This window comes from Cavia porcellus, unplaced genomic scaffold, assembly GCF_034190915.1.
Source record: "Cavia porcellus strain 051 isolate PalLab524CR breed Dunkin Hartley unplaced genomic scaffold, mCavPor4.1 scaffold_6, whole genome shotgun sequence".
NCBI lineage: Eukaryota > Metazoa > Chordata > Mammalia > Rodentia > Caviidae > Cavia > Cavia porcellus.
Window position 1 is genome coordinate 7460505 of NW_026947489.1, and position 20451 is coordinate 7480955.

At 46.5% G+C, this 20451-nt stretch overlaps 1 protein-coding gene across 5 annotated transcripts in view; it reads left to right on the forward strand.

Moving 5' to 3' along the window:
* Apba2 (amyloid beta precursor protein binding family A member 2) overlaps nt 1-20451 on the forward strand; it is a 234022-nt gene that overhangs the window by 153555 nt on the left and 60016 nt on the right. For all 5 annotated transcript variants that reach the window (XM_063249880.1, XM_063249883.1, XM_063249882.1 and 2 more), the window contains one exon: nt 19119-20112. In XM_063249880.1, coding sequence (XP_063105950.1) covers nt 19159-20112 — 954 coding nt within the window. In that variant the 5' untranslated portion in view covers nt 19119-19158. The remainder of the gene's footprint in view (nt 1-19118; nt 20113-20451) is intronic.

The window sequence follows — 20451 nt, forward strand, 5'->3', positions numbered from 1 at the left end:
GTCTAGTAAACATATATATTTCCTGATAACTACCTTAATAACTTTACAATATTCCTTATAAGTGATGTTTATTTTTTGTTCCAGTTTAAAACTATATGAGTTAATGTAATTATAATTAGTTTTGAGATCCTTTTTAAAGTTTGCCTTTAATAATATTTAAAACTTTCCAAGTCATACGATTTTTTGTTTTGCTTTTAAAACCATTTTTTGTGGTAGTCTGTGTCTAATCAGAAGTAATGCTGGTCTGCTGGAGTGGGTTCACCTCAGAGGACTGCGTTAGCTCCCGCCAGAGCAGGCTGTTATGGAAGGGTAAGCCTGGTCCTCCCACCCAGCCTCTTACTTCCTGTCTTGACATTTGAATTCCCCTTGCATGGACTCCATGGGACACCATTTACTGTTTGTGATGCAGCCAGGGAGCCCCCAGTGGATGCCGACACCTGCTCTTTGGACTTTGCAGCCATCAGAATCACAAGCCGTAGCCGTCAAGGAACGGCAAAGTTGGAGAAAATGTGGGCCAGCCATGGAGAGCAGAGAAAGCTCTCTGGTGTGGGCTGTCCAGAGCAGGTCTGTAGTTGCTATAGGAACAGTGGATCACCCCGCAGAGTGCAGGAGGGCAGCAGGTGATCCACACCTGGGAGTGTGGGCCTGCGGGGATGGTTCAGACATTGGCGAGGCCCAGAGACACGCACGGCATGGAGAGGTGAGGGCTGCTTCATGTGTGACCCTCTTGACTGCAGGGGCTGTGTGGGCTTGTCAAGGGAGCCCAGAAAGGAGCTGCATGCAGGCCATTCAGGGGCCAGGTAACTGTTGAGGAAACCTGCAAAGCGGCTGGCTGTTTGGGGATCTGGTTTCGGACAGAAATCCGAGGACCATGTGTGAGAATTTTCCTGGCACTGTTAGACCATAGAGGTGCGGTAAAACACCACATCAGCGAAGGGCATTGACAGGGTGCACTCCCTAGACTGTGAATTTAACGTATCAGGTGATGCAGCCAGATGTGGCTCTGACAGCTTGCTTCCTTGGTTGATTCAAACTTGGACCCAAGGATGGGCTGTGTTTAATGACTTCTGATGTCAGTTTTCCTGGCATGCTGTGAGGGAGGCCATTAAAGGCTCAAGGAAGGCTGTCACATGGTTTTCAAAGAAAGCTTGTCACTTTGGTCAACACTGAGCAAGTTACCTCTACGGGTAAGGGAGTCTCAGATTGCTGTGGGGCTTCAGGGTTGTGAGTTTCATCTGGGCTCAAACATAAGTTCCAATTTCAAGTTTCATTCTTTCCTGATTATTGCCTTGACTTCCCTGTGTAAAGCTTGGTAAGGTTTAAGTTCAGTTCTTGTTATCATATCACATTTTGTGCAACTAAATTGTGCATCTGATTTCTGCCAATAATAGCCCTGAGGTTATATATAAGAAACTTGTTCTCTGGGCTTTTATAGAAAGTCTTGATTCTGGAGGTGACAGTGTGTCAGGCACTCAAGTGCATTTAAAAGGATGCAGACCTCAGCACAGCCCACAGCTGTCTTACCGCTGCTAAGAGTCAAGCACAGTGAGCTCCTTGAGTTCCTCAAGCACCTGCTTCATTGCCACTTACAATCAGCTACAGTTGATAGCTCGGCTAATTGTGACATGTTCGCATACCATTGGTCCTAGCATTCATTTTCCACTGGCATGGCACTCATCGTGACATTCGTGCCAAGAGCATGACCTCAAGCCGTGTAGCTAGGGATCTGTCTCCCAGAACTGTCTCCAGGTTCTAGTGTTGCAGCAGTCTGGGTCCAGTCAGGAAATAGAAATACCGCAGTAGGTTAAACAGGGGCAGCCATTGGTTAGACATAACAGGTTTTTTAACTTTACAATGGATTTGTTGCAACATGTCATTGTTAAAAATCAAGGACATCTGCATAAGGGATTATGCATCGTGATAACAAAAATAATAAAAAGCTATAGAAACTCCAGGTGGCACCTTAGGGCTGACCCCTAAGAGCATGCAAGGGAGGGACCGACTTAGACTATGTTGGGGAGGTATGACTGAGCTCCTGCAGAGGAGAGAACTGTGCTGGTGTGGACTGTGCAAAGCTGGTCTAAAGTTGCTGTTGTCCCCTCGGGAGCCCAGAGGGGAGCAGCAACAAGGAGCCCGTGGTGGGGGTTTGGGCATCAACAGGGCCGAAGTGGTCAGAACATGCAGAGCGTGAAGGGGACCGTGCATCGCTCAGTCACTGGCCCTCCAGGGCTCATCAGATGTGGTCTGGTTTCTGCACTGAAAATGCGGCCAGACCAAGGCCATGGAAGAGCTGTGTTCAAGGCCTGTGCTGGAAACTGTGGGAAGCCTCTCCAGGATGAGTCATGGCTGATTTCATCTTTTTTGTCATTCTTGTTTTATGTTTTGAAAGTGTGTTGCTGGGTGGATCAAGGCCCATGACACACTGGCAGATTATCTCTCTTATTAGTAGAAATGTTTCCTGATGTTCTTTTCATAGTTCCCTGTTTATTATCTGTTTTATCGGGTTAATATCAGCATGCCTGGTTTCTTCTTGTTGACATTAGTTCATGTACCTTTTTCTACACTTGTATATTTAGTAGTCTTTATATTGTCCTGTTTTAGGTATAGCAGTACAAGAGACTAAGCTCATGGTTGAATTCCTAAAGTGTTCTGAATAGCTATCTTTTTCACCAGTTACCTGAAGAAGTTTAAACAGCATTTCATTTTCCAGAGTTTTTATGATGCAGGCCACTGATGGAGTTGCTTAAACAGCAAATGTGCCAGATGACAGCTTGGAACCCCCCAGCCCTTCCTGGTTGGTGGCCTCAGCCCCGGGCTGCACCCCGGCAGCCTTCCTACTGGCTTTGGTGGGTGAGGGCCCAGAGGCCGGAGTAGTGCCAGGCTCATTGCTCGGTGGCTGCAGCCCTGCGTCCCTGCACGGCAGCCCAGCCCACGCTTCCCTGTCATCACCAGCTTCCCCTGCTGCCTTGCCTGACAGACAGTAGTTCATACTTTTGTTCTTTGAAAGTACCCTGAGTTTCCCCCCTCACCAGGCTTTCTCTAGGGGAAACACATTCCTTAGGAGAAGAAGGAGGCCAGGTTCTTTCAGGAAGAATCGGAGGCAGCTGCATCAGGGAGAGGGGACAGCAGTAGAAATGCGGTCCTGGAGGAGGAGGACAGCCCTGCGGGGTGCAGGGGGTGGGGACAGCAATGCAGCAATCTGCCTGCAGTGACCCCAGAAGCCAGGATCCTGGGTGGAGCCCCCTCTACCTAAAGCTGTGGGACCTGTGCGTGGGGTACAAAGACCCAGCAGGTGATGCCCACATCTCTTTTGGAACTGTCCCCTGCTCAACATCCTGGAGCTGCCTGCTTCCCACATTGGCAGCATTTGTGGAAACGTTGTATATAAATAAAGCTAAATCATTAAATCAACCAGGAGAAATTGGCTACCTAAATAATTGTTTGGGAGCTCTTTTATTCAGAAGATTTGACAAAGCGATGGAGTAATCTATAATTTATCCACTTGGGGGGTTTAATTTCAGTTGTTTGAGTTCCATTGATATTCCCTCAGCAGCTCTCACTGAACCCCTGTTCAGCGGGCTCCTCCCTCGGTGAGAGGGTAGGTAGGTACACGGTAGGCAGGAGGTTTCAGGGTGTCCTGGGGACCAGGTGGAAACCGCGGGCAAGTTGCTAGGATGACATGAGTAACTGTGAGATCGCAGGTGGCCGTCACCAAGGACATATCCTCGAGGTGGTTTTGGGGACTAGCTGGGGGGCCAGAGGCTGTTCTGGGGAAGAGGGGCTGAAGATGTCCCTTGTAGGTGACAGCAGAGAGAGGCAGCCAGTTAGATGGAGCTTGGAATGAATCTGGGCCAGAGTGAGCTGGCCATAGGCTTCCTCTTTAGAAAGACTGCCCTTCCCATGAGTCCTGGCCTGGCATACTCCAGGCCCTGACCATGTGCTGGTTGACACCTCCAGACAAGCCCCAGGACTGTATGCCCAGCCAGTGCCACTGGTACTGATGCTTCCTCCCTGGCTCTGTGCTTTGATAACAACTTCCGTCCCTACCTGTATCCTGGGTCCTTTCCACGGACCTCTCTACAGCATCCTGGGGGAAAGGAGTCCTTCTCTGACCACTAGTGGCTGAGCCTCACAGGGATACTCAGGGACTGATAGGGTTTCCAACTATACAGGAGCACAGAGGTTGAAGGAACCAACCATGAGTCGTCCTTCAATTGGTAGCTTTGGAAAACAGTCATGCATCTTTCCAATCCATGGTTTGGTTTCCCGTATGCTCTACGCAACACGGAACCAAATCAGCAAAGACACACAGTTAAAAATCCTAGTTCTGTGATTGACACCCTCAAGATGCTAACACAGGAGCAGGATGTCAGGTGTTAGAACAGAAGCCCACGTCCTCCGTCTGAAATAAGGGCCCTGAAAGAACATGAACTCACACTTCTCTGTCCCTTTCTTATCTGCATGTGTTTCCTAGAAGGTCACTGAGATGATCGTGCTAGTATTGATCAAGACAAAGGACAAATCCTGTCTTAAAAGTGTCCTTTGAAAATAGTCATGTTTCAACTGAGTGTAAAGGGGAAAGAGGTGTGTGTGTGTGTGTGTGTGTGTGTGTGTGTGTGTGTACACGCTTGTGTTGAGAGACTACATTGCTTCTCTGAGCAGCAGCACATACATCAAGATGAGGGACCAGGGTCAGCAGAGGTCTTTTTGGTAATTCTGTTATGTAAAAACGTGGCACCTTACCACATGCACTATAGAGCTTGGATGTCTACGGGGTATGGGATTGGTGGTGAGGGTAAAGCTGAGTGGCCTGCCCCGCAGCCATGTGAGACTCCAATTTCTTCCTCTGTTCCTCCTTGTTCGTCTGGTCCAGAGCTGCTCCTCTGGGTCTGTGAGCCCAGGAAGTTATCGGTACAGCCATGGACCCTTCATAGTTCCTTGACATCCACTGTAGTGGTTCTCGCCTTGAGCTATCTGCCAGTTACCCAGAGACTTCAAGATTCTAGTGCCAGAGTCCCAAATTCTGACCTCATGTCCTGGGGATAGGACCTGGAAATTGGTATTTTTAGTTTGATTCTGATGCGCAGCCCAGGTCGAGGTCTCGGGGGCCAGCAGAGGTTGTCAGTTTTCCTGGGGCCTGACCTTTCCTGCTGATGCTAAAGCTGATCTCCCTGGCTCAGCCAGACATTGATTGGCAGTTGCATTTATCTGATGAATTGAATGGAATAAAAATGACTAGGTTTAAACTTAATCCACCTCTCAAAATCAATAGATGGATCAATGAAGAGTGCATGATGCTGACCAAGATGAGGTCAGCACACCGTAGCCCGCCTGCCTTGCTGTCTGTCTGTCCATCTGTCTCTTTCTCTCTCTTTTTCTCTTTCTCTCTCTCCCCTTTCATTTCTCCCTCCTTCCCTCACTTTGGCACATTGAGGATTGAGCCCAGATCATTGAGCTACATCCTCAGCACTTTTTTTAATCTTTTATTTATTTATTTTTTTAAATTTTATTTAAGGAGAAAAGAAAAAAAAGCAGGGAAAGGGTACAAGTTATACAGATTTACAGAAAAAAAATGAACAGTAGGAAATCACTAGTTAATGGATTACATATTGTCATCTTAGAAATAATTGTTCAAGTCACAAAATTAAAGCTTGTAAAATGGACATTCCATCAATGATACTGCAAACAGTTCTGTTCATTGATCCAATAAAACTCTGTGATATCATTTTCTATCTTATACACTTAAATATACATGCAGTTATATAGTTTGGAGCACTTTCTTTTCCTCTCTTTTGTACCATGACTATTACACATTTTGGGTTTCATTGCTCCCACGGTTCTTATTACTTTTTTGGAAGAGAGTAAAACCAAATGTGACATAACAGAACAGAATCGGTCAAGTCAAAAGGGTGGACATAATAGATAATGTAAAAACATAATACAAGGTGATCAACAATGGTTACCATAATGCCTCCCGCTATCTCTAATAGAATTGCCTATATCGTTAGTTATAATACAATTGAACAAAACAGTAAAGAATAAAACCGACAAAACCAAAACATTGGAGACATTGTAGGTCTTCAAAAGTAGATGCCTCAGCATCCCAGCATGCGGGGATTACAGGCCTGTGTCACCATGCCTGACTAGCCTGTCTCTTTCACTGGTTAGAATTTAACTCTCTGAGTAGAATTAAAAGCAACGCCCTTGGGAGCCAGAAATGGGTTTTTTGGCTTTGCGTGTTGTTTTTCCCAGTTTATCTGGGACTCTGAGGAAATCCAACCCTCTGGGGTAAGGGACCTGGTTATTACACAGGGATTGTGGGGAGAAAGCTATTTTTTCCTCTTTTTCTTGTTCCTTTACCTCTAACAGTGGTTTCAGTTACACCAAACTGTGAAACAAATGTTAGACTAAAACTCTGGGAGATTCCCAGTTCCATGGCGAGAGGAATCAGGGAAAGGCGTCTCTGATAATAGAATGTAGAAGAAATCTTGGAGAGGAGAGATCTTAAAAGGTCCCCTCCTTAGGTATCTGAACCCAGCACGTGTGGGAGACACATCCGAAGAGAAAAGCTTTGGGACTAAACTGCAGTATGAGCCGGGGCCCAAATCTCAGACTTAACCCTGGAGCGGCTCCTCCAAAGGGCAGCCTCAAGCAGCCTGGCAGAGCGTCCTGAGGCTGAACTGGCAGAACCACCGAGACGGCGCCTGTGTGACCCTAGTGGGCCGCTTGCCTGATGAAACCGTCAGATGAAAATCAGTCTTCACTCCAGTCTTCAAACATAAATAATAAAAATGACTAGATTGCATTCCAAATTTATTTGAGAAAAAATCTGACAACTTCCCAACAATCAAGAGCAAACAAAAAATTTTTAAGTGCTAAGTTTTCAAGAGAAGAGATAATCAACAACTGCCCTCCTTGAAATGAGCTAAATGTTGGAATCATCAAAGATTTTGCAGTGAAAGTTATGATCACATCACAGCAGAAGTGAGAATTTTTGAAGTGAATGGTAAGATGAAAAATTTCTAGAAACATATATCATATACTTTAAAAAAAGAAAACTGGAAATTTTGGAGCTGAAAAGTGTATCTATAATAAAAAGGTACTGATGAGCTCACAAGATGAATGACATAGGAAATAGTTCTAAGTAGATTATTAGAAATTATCTTAAGCAACTAGGAGAAAAACAGTTTTTAAGAAATGAGCAAAGCCTTGGGGACTTTTAGGATACTATCAGAAGTGCTAATGTTCAGATCATTGGAATTTCTGAATGAAAAGAGAAAGAGCTTTGTCACACGCAATTAATTAAAAAACCCCGACCATTCCATTTTATAAAAATAAATAAGTTTATAGGTTTAAAAGGCCCCCAAACTCCACAATAGGATAAAACTAAAGAAAATCGTACTGAGACATAATATAATCAAGCTATTAGAAATGGAAGCAACAGAAGCATCTTGATGTATCTTAAACGACCCATTGCACACAGAGGCCCGTGGCTCATATGACTGGATTCTTCTTCACAAACTACGGGGGCCACAACACAATGGAATGATGTCTTTGAAATTAGAACAAAGACCAAACTGTCAATCTGGAATTCTTATTTAGTCAATAAATCCCTTAGGAATGAACGTGAAAAATAGACCTTCTCAGGTAAAGGGAAACTAAGTGAATTTGTTTCCAGGAGCCCTTCTTGAAATAAATATCTACCAAAAGTACAAGAAGTGGTCATTTCATGTCAGGGATGAATTCTCAGAAGTGTGTCTTTAGGGGATTGTATCATTGTATGACCCTCCAACAGCATACATACACAAACTAAGACTGGTCATCACCAGGTGATGTAATCTATCACATATGTGCTCTTTTGTGATCAGAATGTTGTTATGTGATATATTACTGTTCTTCAAGCCAAAGGGGCTGGAGAACCTTAGGAACAGGGGAAAAGCAAATAAATGGTAAATTGCTAGATAAATACACTAGCCTCTATTCACTTCTTACATTCTTTAAAATATATATATGAGTATTCAGGCAAACATGATTGGTTTGTGGATGAGAACTAATGCAGATGGGTATATTATATACAATGATTATAGCGTAAGTGGTGTGGTGAAAGGACTTCTTTGATTGTGAGGCATCTGTGTGTTACTTAAAATAGTAAAATAATTGCAAAAAAGTAGACCATAAAAAGTTAAATATGTGGGTTATAATCAGGGAGTAAGTTTTAAAAAATAACATAAAAAAGTGAAGCCCAAAGAGCGTGCAGTGATTGCCCTATGGCTGTCCGCTATGTCATTAGCACTGGCTTCAGGTATAGTTTACCCTGTGGGACATTGGAAAGGCCAGCTCTTCAAAGACAAGCGATTGATGAGGAAAAGCTGACAGCAGCTTCTAATTAGATTTAAGGGCCAGATCACCCCTTGTGCTGGTTCTGAGGTAAGGATGTGGTGGGGCTGATGAAATCCCAGAAGGAACAGTGAACTTCACCCTGCCCAGGCCTCTTCCAAGGGCTGCGGAGACCCACATACTTCCTGCTGCAGAAACGTCCCCTGACAGATGTGGCTGCCTGGCCTGGGAAGCTGCAGAGGCTCTTGTCTTTTTACGTATCTTTTTTTCTATGGAAGTACAAACCCCAGAATGAAGAAACGTGGGAAGTAAGTACCATTATCTCAGGCTTCAGAGGCAATCCTTGCTACCATTTTATTGTTTCTGCACATTTTGTTGTAAATAAGTGCATTTCACATGGTAAGCTCTTTGTAAAGACTTCAGTTCTCCCTAATGTCTTGTGTGTATTCCAGCATCGATTTAACCAGGATCCTGTTATTGAAGGGTTAGTCTGTGCGCAACAATTCTGTCCATTACACTGCCACATTTAAAAAAAGAAGCACATCCCTCTGTGGCCCTAAAACAATTTATGGGGTATTGCTGGACAGTTTGGACATCCACTTGGTTTTGGGGAGATTAATTTGTGAGCTGCTCTTCAGAGCCTGTGTTTGCCTGTGATCCTAAAGTGAAATACTCAGTGACCTTTGTCTGCGATGTTTGAGCCGATTATACAAACGTGCTCCAGACTGCTTCAGCTGGGATTTTATGTAGTCAAAGCAACTAAATTATATTTGAAAAGGACAAAAGACTATTAGCCATGTAATGTGTGAGACCAAACGGGAACCAGCACGGTGCTGGCAGCGATTTGGCTGAGTCCATATTGCGTTTGCGTGCTAAGACGGCACCCAGCCCGTGTGGTGGTCACTGAATTACAAGCTCTTCTAAGGGCCAGCTAATGCTATCTTCCCATGCCAAAAAATAAAAGGTTTAGAGTAAGGACCCCGGAGCTTTGTTGACCATGAGCCTTTGTTTCCCCACCTCATTAGGATGTTTCAGGAGGCAGGTGGTGAGCGGTGTCAGTGGCTGCATTCTCTATTGATTTATGCGCTGTTATAAAATTAATTGAGTCTGGACACAGGGCCTCATTTTCCTGGACATGTAGCAGGTAATCATGCTTCTCCTGTACATCTGAATTGCTTTCCAGATGGCCTGTTGTGAGGGTTTGTCTTTAATATGATTAATCAGAAGCAACAGGCCTAAATGTGTTTGTGCACATGTTACGCAATGCAAAGCGCCCACCTCCCATGGGATAGACAGTTAACCCTCTCCTGGCCTTACCCTTCCTGATCTCATCTGGCGCTCTGGGCCACAGTAGAGAAAGTGCCCTGGATAGAGGTCCTGGAGTTGGGTGGGGGACAGCCTATAGTTTCCCTTTAGGGAAATGTGGCATCATGTATGTTCAGTAGATGAATAGTTAGTATCTGTTAGAGGCTGCTGTGACAAGGATCCTACAGAGAAGGTGCCTCAGAGAACCATATTCATTTCTCACAGCCCTGGAGACTAAGAAGTCTAGGATGGAACTGCTGGCGTAGTCAGTGTGTGGGAAGGGCCCACTCCTGGGTCATAGATGGGCTCCAATTGCTGTGTCTTCACATGGTGGAAGGGGGATGCGAGCTCTCTTCAGCCTCTTTTGCAAGGGCTCCACCCTCATGGATTTCCGAGGAGGAATTTGGGACGGATGGACACAAATATTCAGTCTATAGCAGTTAGATTAGCTCTAGCCTTAGACGTTCAGACAGGAAATCTGATTAAATCATTAAAATGATGTTTATGGAGCGCTTCTCCTGCTTATCATGTTACGGTTAAAGAGAAGAGCACAGAGTTGTGTGTACAGTCAGGTCTCAACAGTGTCACAGAGATGTGTCAAAGAAAGACTGGGAAGAAACGGACCGCCAGCCATGGTGTCTGTCCTTGATGGGCCTTGTGAACATGTGTCCATTATTCCCTGTATTTCCTGCTAAGCACACAGGCCGTAATTCTCATTCCCAGGAAGCAGCGTGCCCTCAGGAGCCATCACCTTCCCAGCACAGAAATCTCCACACGTGAGCCCAACAGATAGGCTGGATTAGTCACATCTCTGCTGGCTCCCGAGGCAGCAGGGAGGCTCTTCACACCTCCCACAGGGCAGCTGTCTCCACCCAGCAGCCACATCCCAGAATGGCACTGCACTTGGAGCGATGGAAATGTCCCCAGACACTGGCCGTGAGTTCACAGAGGCTGGCCGCCCGGGCAGGTGGGACTTGGTGGCTGTGTCAGACAACCCCTTTTCAGGCATTAGAGGGCTCGGAGAAATGGTTGCTTTTCCGTGGAGGTGTTGAAGTCGATAGTCTTTATTTTCAGGCTGCAGACTGCTTCCAGGCGGGTGGCAAGGCATGAGTGCTTTGCGGGAGTGCGTATTGATTGAATTTAACTGGGCATTGCCTTAATCCCTGGTTAATCCAGGAAGGGTGAAAGTTTATTTGGCTCACAGTTCTGGATGTGGGGAGTCTAAGATCACAATGCCACTGTCTAGTGAGGGCCTTCTGGCTGGGTGACAGCATGATGGATGGCATTGTGTGGAGAGACAGACTGGTTCATTGGCTCTGGTCTCCTTCCTCCTCTAGAAAGCCACTAATGCCATCATGGTAGGCCCACCCTTTGCCCTCACCTGTGCTAGTCACATCCCCAAGGTGCCATCTTCAAATACCACCTTTGTGGCTTAAATTTCCATCACATGAATTTGGGGTGTGGGGGCACAAATCAACAATAGCAAATACTATAAATCTAGCAGAAAGAAAACTATTTCTTTCCCAGGACCACTTCATTTCACCTGTGTTTTTGCTCACCTTTCCTTCTCATCTTCCCTGACCGCTCTTCACTTTCCAGGAATTGTCTGAAATCCTCCTAACAGTCTCATTCTCCCAGGGCACCCACTTTCGAGCTGTGATAGCAGTGAAGGTGACACAGGAACTGGATCTCAAAGTTAGTGAGTTGTCATCCATCTCTACCATCAAGAATAGGACAGGATTTGAGCATGGTGGGCCTGGGCATCTAGTGAGGATCTTGTATTTGTTGATAAGGAGTCAGAACTATCCCATAGAGCGGGAGTCATCAGATACCCACAAACATCTCTCTTGAGTAGAGTTTTTGGTACCTCTGACATCAGATCCCCTTACCCAGAATCTTGGGCCTTGAACCAGCACACTCCCCAGATAGACATATTTTGCCTCATCTTGATTGTGAACTTTACAGCATTAAAAGAAGCCTCGGATATTAGTGATGCACACTGCTGGGTGTGTCTGCGGAGGTCATGGGGTTGTAAGCTTGGAAGCTGTATCTGACTCTGACCCTGACTCTGACCCCGACCCTGACTCCCTCCTCTGACGTGTTTTATGATACTCTGCTTCCTGGCTGCAAAGAAGCGCACGGTGTTTCTCTGCCATCCCTTCTGCATGACGTTTCTGCCTTGGAGCTGGGTGACCAGGGACTGAAACCTTTGAAACTGGGAACTGAAACAAGCCTTCCCTTTTTGAAGTTGTATGTGGCAGGTAATCTGTTCTAGCAACAGAAAGGCGACTGATACAGCCCATCAGAGTTACAGGAACACTTTTAGGGGGAGAAATTCTTGACTTTCTTCCAGGGCTTTTCCCTTTTTGCAGTGTCACCAAGATACACCCGTGTCCTATTGTAGAGAGGTACAGTATATACAAAACCAGGCCATCTGGTCGCAGCCTCTCCATTCCACCTGTGTGGGCAGAACCATCTCAGACAGACTCCTAATCAGGCATTCTCTCCTTTAACATTCATTTAAAACCCTCCTTAACTGCTTGTATCAAGTGTTTATGGAGTTCAGGCCTGCACCGACCTAGCTGGCCATGGTTGCTTGCAGTCTGTGGTCTATGATGCCTTGAATATTGTTTGTCCCCCTAGGGCTTATGTGTTGGAAACTTGGTCCTGTCTGGCAATGTGGGGACATGGTGTAATTTTTACAAGATGGGGCTCAGTGGCTAGTCCTTAGGTCTTTAGGATTCTTTATCCTAGAACAGTGTAAGGTAGTTCTCAAGAGTCTCCGAGCTAGTTTTCAAGACAGCGATCTATTAGAAGAACAAACCTGGCCCTTGAATCGCTCATTGGCCTCCTGCCTGGTGATGTGATACCTCTCCTGTGCACAACCCACCATCTACATCTTTAAAGACTCTGCTGAATTAACACTTACCTCACCAGGCACTTTCAGTCTAAGAGGAAAAGCCCTCCTGTTCAAGATAAAGATGACATCGGCACCATGCCCTTGAACCTTCAGAACTGTGAACCAAATAGACTTCTTTTCCTTATAAAACCATCCAGCCTCAGGTGTTTCATTATAGTGACGGAAAATGGACTGATACACTCTCCTATTCTACCTACTACAGGACCTGCAGACAGATGTGTCTTTGCACTTCCCAAGGGAGCAAGGCCATCCTCCTCTAAGCATCTTGCCCAAGACCTTCCAATAAATGGAGACCTGAATTTCAACAAGGATCTTCTTGTCTTCATAACAGGAGGACTTTTCCTCTTATACTGAAAATAACTAGTGGTTTCATGTAATACAGCAGAGCCTTTGAAGATGTGGCTCCTTCCTGAGCAGTTGCATGTATCTGTGAAAAATAGACCCAGGTCACAAGGTCCATGATGTCAAACTCTAGGGAGGAGTCCTCTTTAGCCAGATTCCAGCATTATATTTGAGAATGAAAACATTTAAAAAACAGGATCATTGCTGTTGTCCTACTGAACCATATTGCAGTGTAAGGCAAGAAGAAACATAATTAACATTTAACATTTAGATGTTTTGTTCATCAATTTAAAAAAATTTTTTTTGCATGATTTTTCATTTTTAAAGTCTTGCAATTCAAATATTACTTATTTTGGTTCCTGACATTTTTAGTGGCTCACTTATCTCACATTCATCCAGCCCTGGTAAAGCAAAAGCATTTTCATTAAAATTAGGAATAAATCAAGGAGGTTTCTTAGCCCATATTTCTTCCCAGGAAGTACCAGGGAGAGTGGTTGGTGAGGATGGCCGCATGCTGGGAAGGAGAAGCAGGGTGATGATAACTTGGAGGTGTTCTTTACCTAGGGAAACATTACTTATCAGTTAACGATTAGGACTTAAAAGTAGGTTAGTAAGATATGTTTTTACAAAGTCTGTACAATTTTGCCGTATACCAATGATATCCAGGTAAAATATAATGAAAGCAAAACTGCATTTGCAAGACTCACAAAAATAATATATTTAAGAATAAACTTACTCTCTACGGCTATGAAGCAAACAGCAAAGCTGTTGAGAGACATTTTAGACTCAAATAAATGGGACAAGATTCCCAGGTGAATTTGGATAAAATGACTCAAAGTCGTCAGTGTAAAAAAAATTTCCCTAGAATAGTCTATAAGACCATATCAAGCAAAACTGTAGTGGAATAGTGGAGGACACTTGGGCCCGAAAACTTTTTAGTTTATTTGTGAGAAGAAATGTGACAGTACTGGAGGAGATCTAAAGAGGAAAATGAGGGCCGACTTTTGCCGTATCTAACGTTAAAACACAAAGTCACAGTAATTAAAATAGTGTGGCACTGTTGCTGCAGGTAGAAGAGGCATAGGCCAGAAAGTCCAGAAACAGATCGAAGTTTTTATAAGAATTCAAGACAGATGGCCCACCTTACAACTTCTGAGTTTTTTACTCCACATTGATAATGAAGCACACCCATACAGCTGCTCTGTTTTTGACAGTCAGTACAGTATTCAGTAAATTACTCAATAAATTGTATTGCAAACTTTGTAGTAGATGGTTTTGTGCAGCTGGTGGCTGGCGTATGCTGAGCATGATTAAGGTAGGCAAGGCGAGCCTAGGGTGTGAAGTTCATGAAGAGCAATCAATGCTTTTCTGACTTACCACATTCTTAACTTAGGATGGGCTCATCGGCATGCAGCGCCACTGTAAACTGAGGAGTGGAAACCTCTGAAAAAGTGAGCCATGATAAACTTTTCCTCCTTAAAAGTGATTATTTCAAGTGTTTTATCGCAGTTGCAGAAACTGTCAAGAGTGGAGACATTTTGCCCTGATGGAGGCGAATCTGGCTTAGGGCAGCTCACTTTGCATACCTGAAAAATAGGGGTGCTTCAATCTCAGCTATGAAGACCCAGATGACTAGTCCTGCTGCTGCCAGGGCACTAACATGTCGTCCCCCTCTGTACATAACACTGCCTTCTGTCCACCACTCACTGAGAGGCCGCCCTGAGTCACAGGGGACTCCACCAGTGGAAGAGGTAAAGCCAAGTTACAGGCTGTGTCCTGCTGAAAGCTGAATCAGTGTTTTGGAAAGTCAAATTGAGAAACTAGTATGTATCACATGGGGAAAAGGATGAAAGGGGTATTATGAACGTAAGTGATTCGAAGGATAGAGCCCAGAAATGGTCTAGATGTAGGAAAAGGCTGTGGGAGAGAGAAATTGAAAAGAAAAAAACCAAAAGGAACAGCAGGAATTTTCCTATTGCCAAAGAAGAGGCGAGCTTGTGTGGAAAGGGTTCCCCAAGTGACACCTCAGAGATTAATATCATCCGGACCTAGCCTGATGGAATTGGTGAACTCTAAAAATGGAGAGAAAATTGTACAAGACTCCAGACAAGGATCAGATTTTTGTACCAAAGTAAAACAAATCATATTAGTGTTAAACTGCACATCTACAAGCTGAAGGTGTAGCTGGAATTGTGCTGGAGGAGAGAGCAAGTAAGGATGTCACACGAAAAATATTCTGTCTGAGCAACAACCCATTTCCTAGACATAAAAGGATTATCTGCAGAATGGCCTTGGCAGTTATTCTAGTAAAATAATATGAGGCTGTAACAAATCTTTCCAAAAAACCCACAAAGAATAAGAGGCAGTGGTGAGCAATGAATTGAGTAATTACAGCCGCAGTCCACGGTGGCTGGTAATGCTACATACCTGGAATAAATGCTCATGTAATTATTTGAAGACTTGAAGAAGGAGCAGGATCAGTGGCAGAAAGCAAACTGGGTCTCTTCCTATTCTCCTGTGATGCCACCTCAGTGACTGTGTGTTTCAGTGCTTAAATCTTATGTTTACCTAAAGGATGTTTTATATAGCGGGAGGTACCTCCATGTCGAAGAATGTGTACATACAGATTTTATCTTCAAAACGACATCCAATTTGAAGTAAAGGTGATGAGACACTGTTCTGTGACAAGAATGTGAAGGTGAAGTGTCCTTCGGTATCTTCCAAGGATGCTCATGTCTCTCGCATAAAGTGGCCCAGTAGTTGCATAGAATGTATGCGTACCGTCTCATGTATCTTGAGTCATCTCTAAATGACTTGTCATATCTAATTGTTTCTGTCAGTGTTTACTAGAAAGATAGATATAACACAGCATACACAAATGGATAAGAAATTACCAGATTGGCTTATGATGGCCACCCACTGAGGAAGCATACAGAGCGTCTGCACACCGGAGACCAAAACATTCAGTCTAGGGTCTGGAGCTCGCTGCAGTGTCTGTGCATGTCCGTATCAGGGCTGTGATCTATCCTGGAAGGCTGAAAGGTCTACAGTGCAAAGCTGAAGAGTCTACAGTCAAAGGCTAAAGGATGCGCACAGAAGCTGAGAGTTTACATTAGAAGGCTGAAGAGTCTCTGATGGAAGCCAGGAGACAATGGCCAAGCTGAAGACGGAGACGGGCTCCTGAGTAAATGAAGCCACTCTTCCTTCCTCCTTTCCCTTTATACCTTCGAGATAACAAGCTGTCCTGGGGCGGATCTTCTACACCCAAGCATATAGAGACAGGAGCTGCCCCAGGATGCGTCCGTCCTCTGTACCCTAGGGTGTAGAATTGCTGAGCTGATTTAGTTAAGCTTCTAAACTGCTCAAGTTGACACAATCCACCATGACACTGATATGTTGTGGATGCCATATACATAGTTGTTATACTGACTTTTAGGAAATGATAAGAAAAGGATCTCTGCATGTCCAGTACAGATGAAATGCTAAAGAATATCTTCAGTCTGCATTTAGTTGAATCCAAGGGTGCAGAACCTCTGGATACAGAGGATGTGTGTTTCTGCAGTGTGCTTGGCCTGTGTCAGGCCATGGGGATACGGCATGCTGTAGGGTAGTGTCACTCCCTGAGCAGTGGAGCTGCATGTGCACCTGCCAGTACCTGCAGACACCGTTTGCCCTCTGCCACCCTGACGTCAGGGCACGGACATCTGTGGTCCTGGGTTAGCACTGTGCAGCACATGCTGCTGGGGAGTCCTTTTGGGGAATGCTGTTTTGGGGGCTGCGTGCAGAAAAATGTGGCTGCTGAGTCCTTCACAGAATCTCCACAGCACGTCCTTTGTGGCTGGCCATTCCCTGGGAATGTCACAAATCTGTCGTGCCATCATATCTTGTCTTTAAGTCAGCTCGTGATGCTCGATGTGACTGCAGGTTACCATTCACAGTGGATGTGGAGCCCCTAGTGTTCTCCCTGGGGATGGGTCCTGCTCACCAAGTTTTCCTGGTGTGGGACACCTCTAAGTCAGCGAAGCATTCTGAAGAGGTGTTGCAAACTGACAGCACCCACAGGCTGTTGTCAGGGGACAGCCCCACGTGAGCCCCTCGCAGACTCAGGAGGAAAGGCTGATCCTGTTGGTGGCACATTTCTGGAATGAATTCACACATCAGAAGCATGCGTCTCCACTGGTAATTGTGCTCACACTCTGAGCCTCTGCACTGGATGAGATAATTATCTCTTTCTCAGTTCTTCTGGGAATGTTCCTAATGCTGTGACTGTGACCATCTGGCAAGGCCGTCTCCTAGCAAGACGTGTTTTGGGCACTGCTGTAAGCTGGGAGCACTGTGGGAGAGGCAGGGTGTGCAGGGCCACAAGTCTGTGAGCTCCCCAGGGGGCAGGATTTAAGAAAGAAGCCTGGACAGTGACTGCCCCGGGCATGGCGCCTCCCTGTCCATGCTTCCTGTGTCTGAGCTCAGGTTCATGGTTCCTTCTGCCTAAATAGCCACCGAGCCTTTCCTCCTACTATTTCAATGTAAGATCTCATTGCTGTTTTTTAAAGTTTGTTTCGTGTGGTAAGACAGACAAATACAGAATTCACTATTTTACCATTTTTCAAATACCTAAGTTCTCTCTTACTTTCTTTTTTCCTTTTCCTTTTTCTTCACAGTAGTGGCAAACGAACCAGGTTCTCACACTGAGCTCTGCCCCCAGCCCTTTGTATTTTATTTTCTTGAGACAGCTTCTTGTAAGTTTCTCAGGCTGACCTAGAACCTGCTACGTCAGCCTCCAGAGTAGCTGGGGTTGCAGGTATGTTCCACCATGGCCAACTGAGTTCTCATTTCTCTACTGGACTACTGGAATACATTTTTAAGACATAAATAACTGCAATATAAGCAAAAAGACATGTTAGAACCTCAGCCAAACGTTTTTACACCCTCTCCTTTACTTTTTCCCGATCCCAGCTCCTCCCTTATCCCAGAAAACCAGCGTAGTTTAACCAGTTTCCCTCCTCCTAGCTGTGGCCCTGCTAAATCTTCTCCAGGCTGGGGATGGTGGTGCATGCCTATAATCTCAGCTACTTGGGAGGCTGAGGCAGAAGGATTACAAATTCAAGACCAGTGCAGGTAATTTAGCAAGAACTTGTTTCCAAATTTTAAAAAGTGCAGAAAGAGTTGCGGATGGTGACTTGGTGGATTACCTTGTCTGTTACGCACTGTGGCTCTGCTTGGCTCGGAGAATGAAGTAAGCCATGCTGTGTGTGGGGTCTAGGTCCTCTCCCATAGGACACGTGAGCCGTGGTGCAGCCTGGATTCCCTTCTTCCCATAGCTGCACAGTACTGTCCTCCTGGATGCTGGGCACCGGTGCTGCCCTGTGCCTTGCTTAGCTAGAGTGACACCTGCACACCTCGTCCCTCCGTGAATGGGATGGGGAGCAGGCAACCAAGCAGGGCCAAACCTGGAGGAGCGGGCACTGAGGTGTCCTCAAGGAGCTGTGGGCGTGTTTAGCTCTTGTTTTAATGTACAATGTTATTTTAAATTCTACACAAGAATTCTACACATTCACAGGATTTTTTAAATGACGGGGCAGTATTTTAAATTATAGGGAAATGTCAGCCTTCATTTCTACATGGAACCCTGCTGAGGACTCCTCCCAAATGTACTTTATTTATTCATTATTTTTATCTCACTTTACTTTTAATTGATGCATAATTGTGCCAGTTCTAGGGCACAGCGTGATGCTTCAGTGCACGTGCACCCTGTCCGGGAGCACAGGTGCAGCCTGGGAAAACCTCATGTGCCTTTATACCCCTCAGCGTCCTGCCTTCTGGCAGATGGCTCTTCTTTTCTCTTTCAAGAGCAGCCAACCTCATCTTTCAGCTATCTGTCTTTTAGACAGAGCCGCCCCTGAGCCGCCCCTAATGGAGCGAGCATTGTATGAAGGTCACGAAGGCCTCAGGAGTTCTGAGGGCCACAGGGGGATCCTGTGATGGGGATGCTTCCCCTCCTCTCCTCTCCTCTCCCCGAGCTCTGCCTGTGCTCCTTGCTGTGGTCACACATTGTCCCTGGTGTGTGAGGCTGCCGGGTGGGAGAGTCACAGCCTGAACAGATGCGTGTTCACGCTGCTCTGAGTGCACCCGGTGGCTGTGGAGCGGCTGTGTATTTCTCAACGTGGCTATGGTCTCTGGGTTCTGACTCTGTGCTTTCAAACATTCCTCCCCACAGTGGCTGCCTCCAGGTGATGATGGCCGTCTGAGTACCCACCATGGCCCACCGGAGCCGTCCGAGCACTGCCAACAGCATGCTTGACCACAGGGCCAGGCCAGGCCCCACGCCCCATGACCAGGAGCCTGAGAATGAGGACGTGGAGCTGCCCCTGGAGAGCTACGTGCCCACGGGCCTGGAGCTGGCCACCATGAGACCCGAGAGCCCCACGCCTGAGCAGCAGGAGTGCCATAACCACAGCCCCGATGGGGACTCCAGCTCTGACTATGTGAACAACACCTCCGAGGAGGAGGACTATGATGAGGGCCTCCCCGAAGAAGAGGAGGGCATCACCTACTACATCCGCTACTGTCCAGAGGATGACAGCTACCTGGAGGGCATGGACTGCAATGGGGAGGAGTATGTGGCCCACGGCACACACCCTGTGGACACCGATGAGTGCCAGGAGGCCGTGGAGGAGTGGACAGACTCTGCAAGCCCGCACCCCCTCAGCCATGGGGCTGAAGACAGCCAGGATTACCCAGACGACCACCTACCCATTCCGGAGGATGAGCCTTCTGCCTTGGAGGCCCAGGACCAGGAAGAAGGTGGCCACTACTGTCCCAGCAAAGACGGTTACCAGGACTACTACCCCTCGGAGACCAACGGGAATGCAGGCAATGCCTCCCCCTACCGCCCCAGGCGCGGGGACGGAGACCTGGAGGACCAGGAGGAAGACATTGACCAGATCGTGGCTGAGATCAAGATGAGCTTGAGCATGACCAGTATCACCAGCGTCAGTGAGGCCAGCCCTGAGCACATGCCCGAACTAGGGCCCGGGGACTCCACGGAGGCCTGCGTGCCTGGGGAGGCCAGCCACGGGCCCAATCGGCATGAGGCCAGGCCCAAGTCACTGAACCTTCCTCCCGAGGCCAAGCACCCTGGAGACCTCCAGAGAGGCTTCAAAACCAAGATCAGGACACCAGAGGAGAGGCCAAAGTGGACACAGGAGCAGGTAGGTGGTGGTTGTCCCCTGGGAAGGGAGCAGGGGCATCCCATGAGCTGTGCAGCTCCTGTGCCCCTACAGGTGCTGAAAATGAGCACGTCATGGAGTTGTGACAGCAGGGGAAGGGGGCTGCCCTCCGGCTCACAGCGCATGAGCTGCTCTTCACCATTCAGTTACAGGGACTGCCGTGAAGCTCAGCCCTCCAGGCAGGGACACCAGGAGAGTCCCACAGGGGCCAAGTGGCAGCTAGTGCCTCTCCACCCTGCAGAAGGCTTGGGTTCCAGCCCATTGCCCTGCATTTCTCATGGCAGAAGAGCATCAGAGTGACAGCTCTCACCTCTGCCCGTG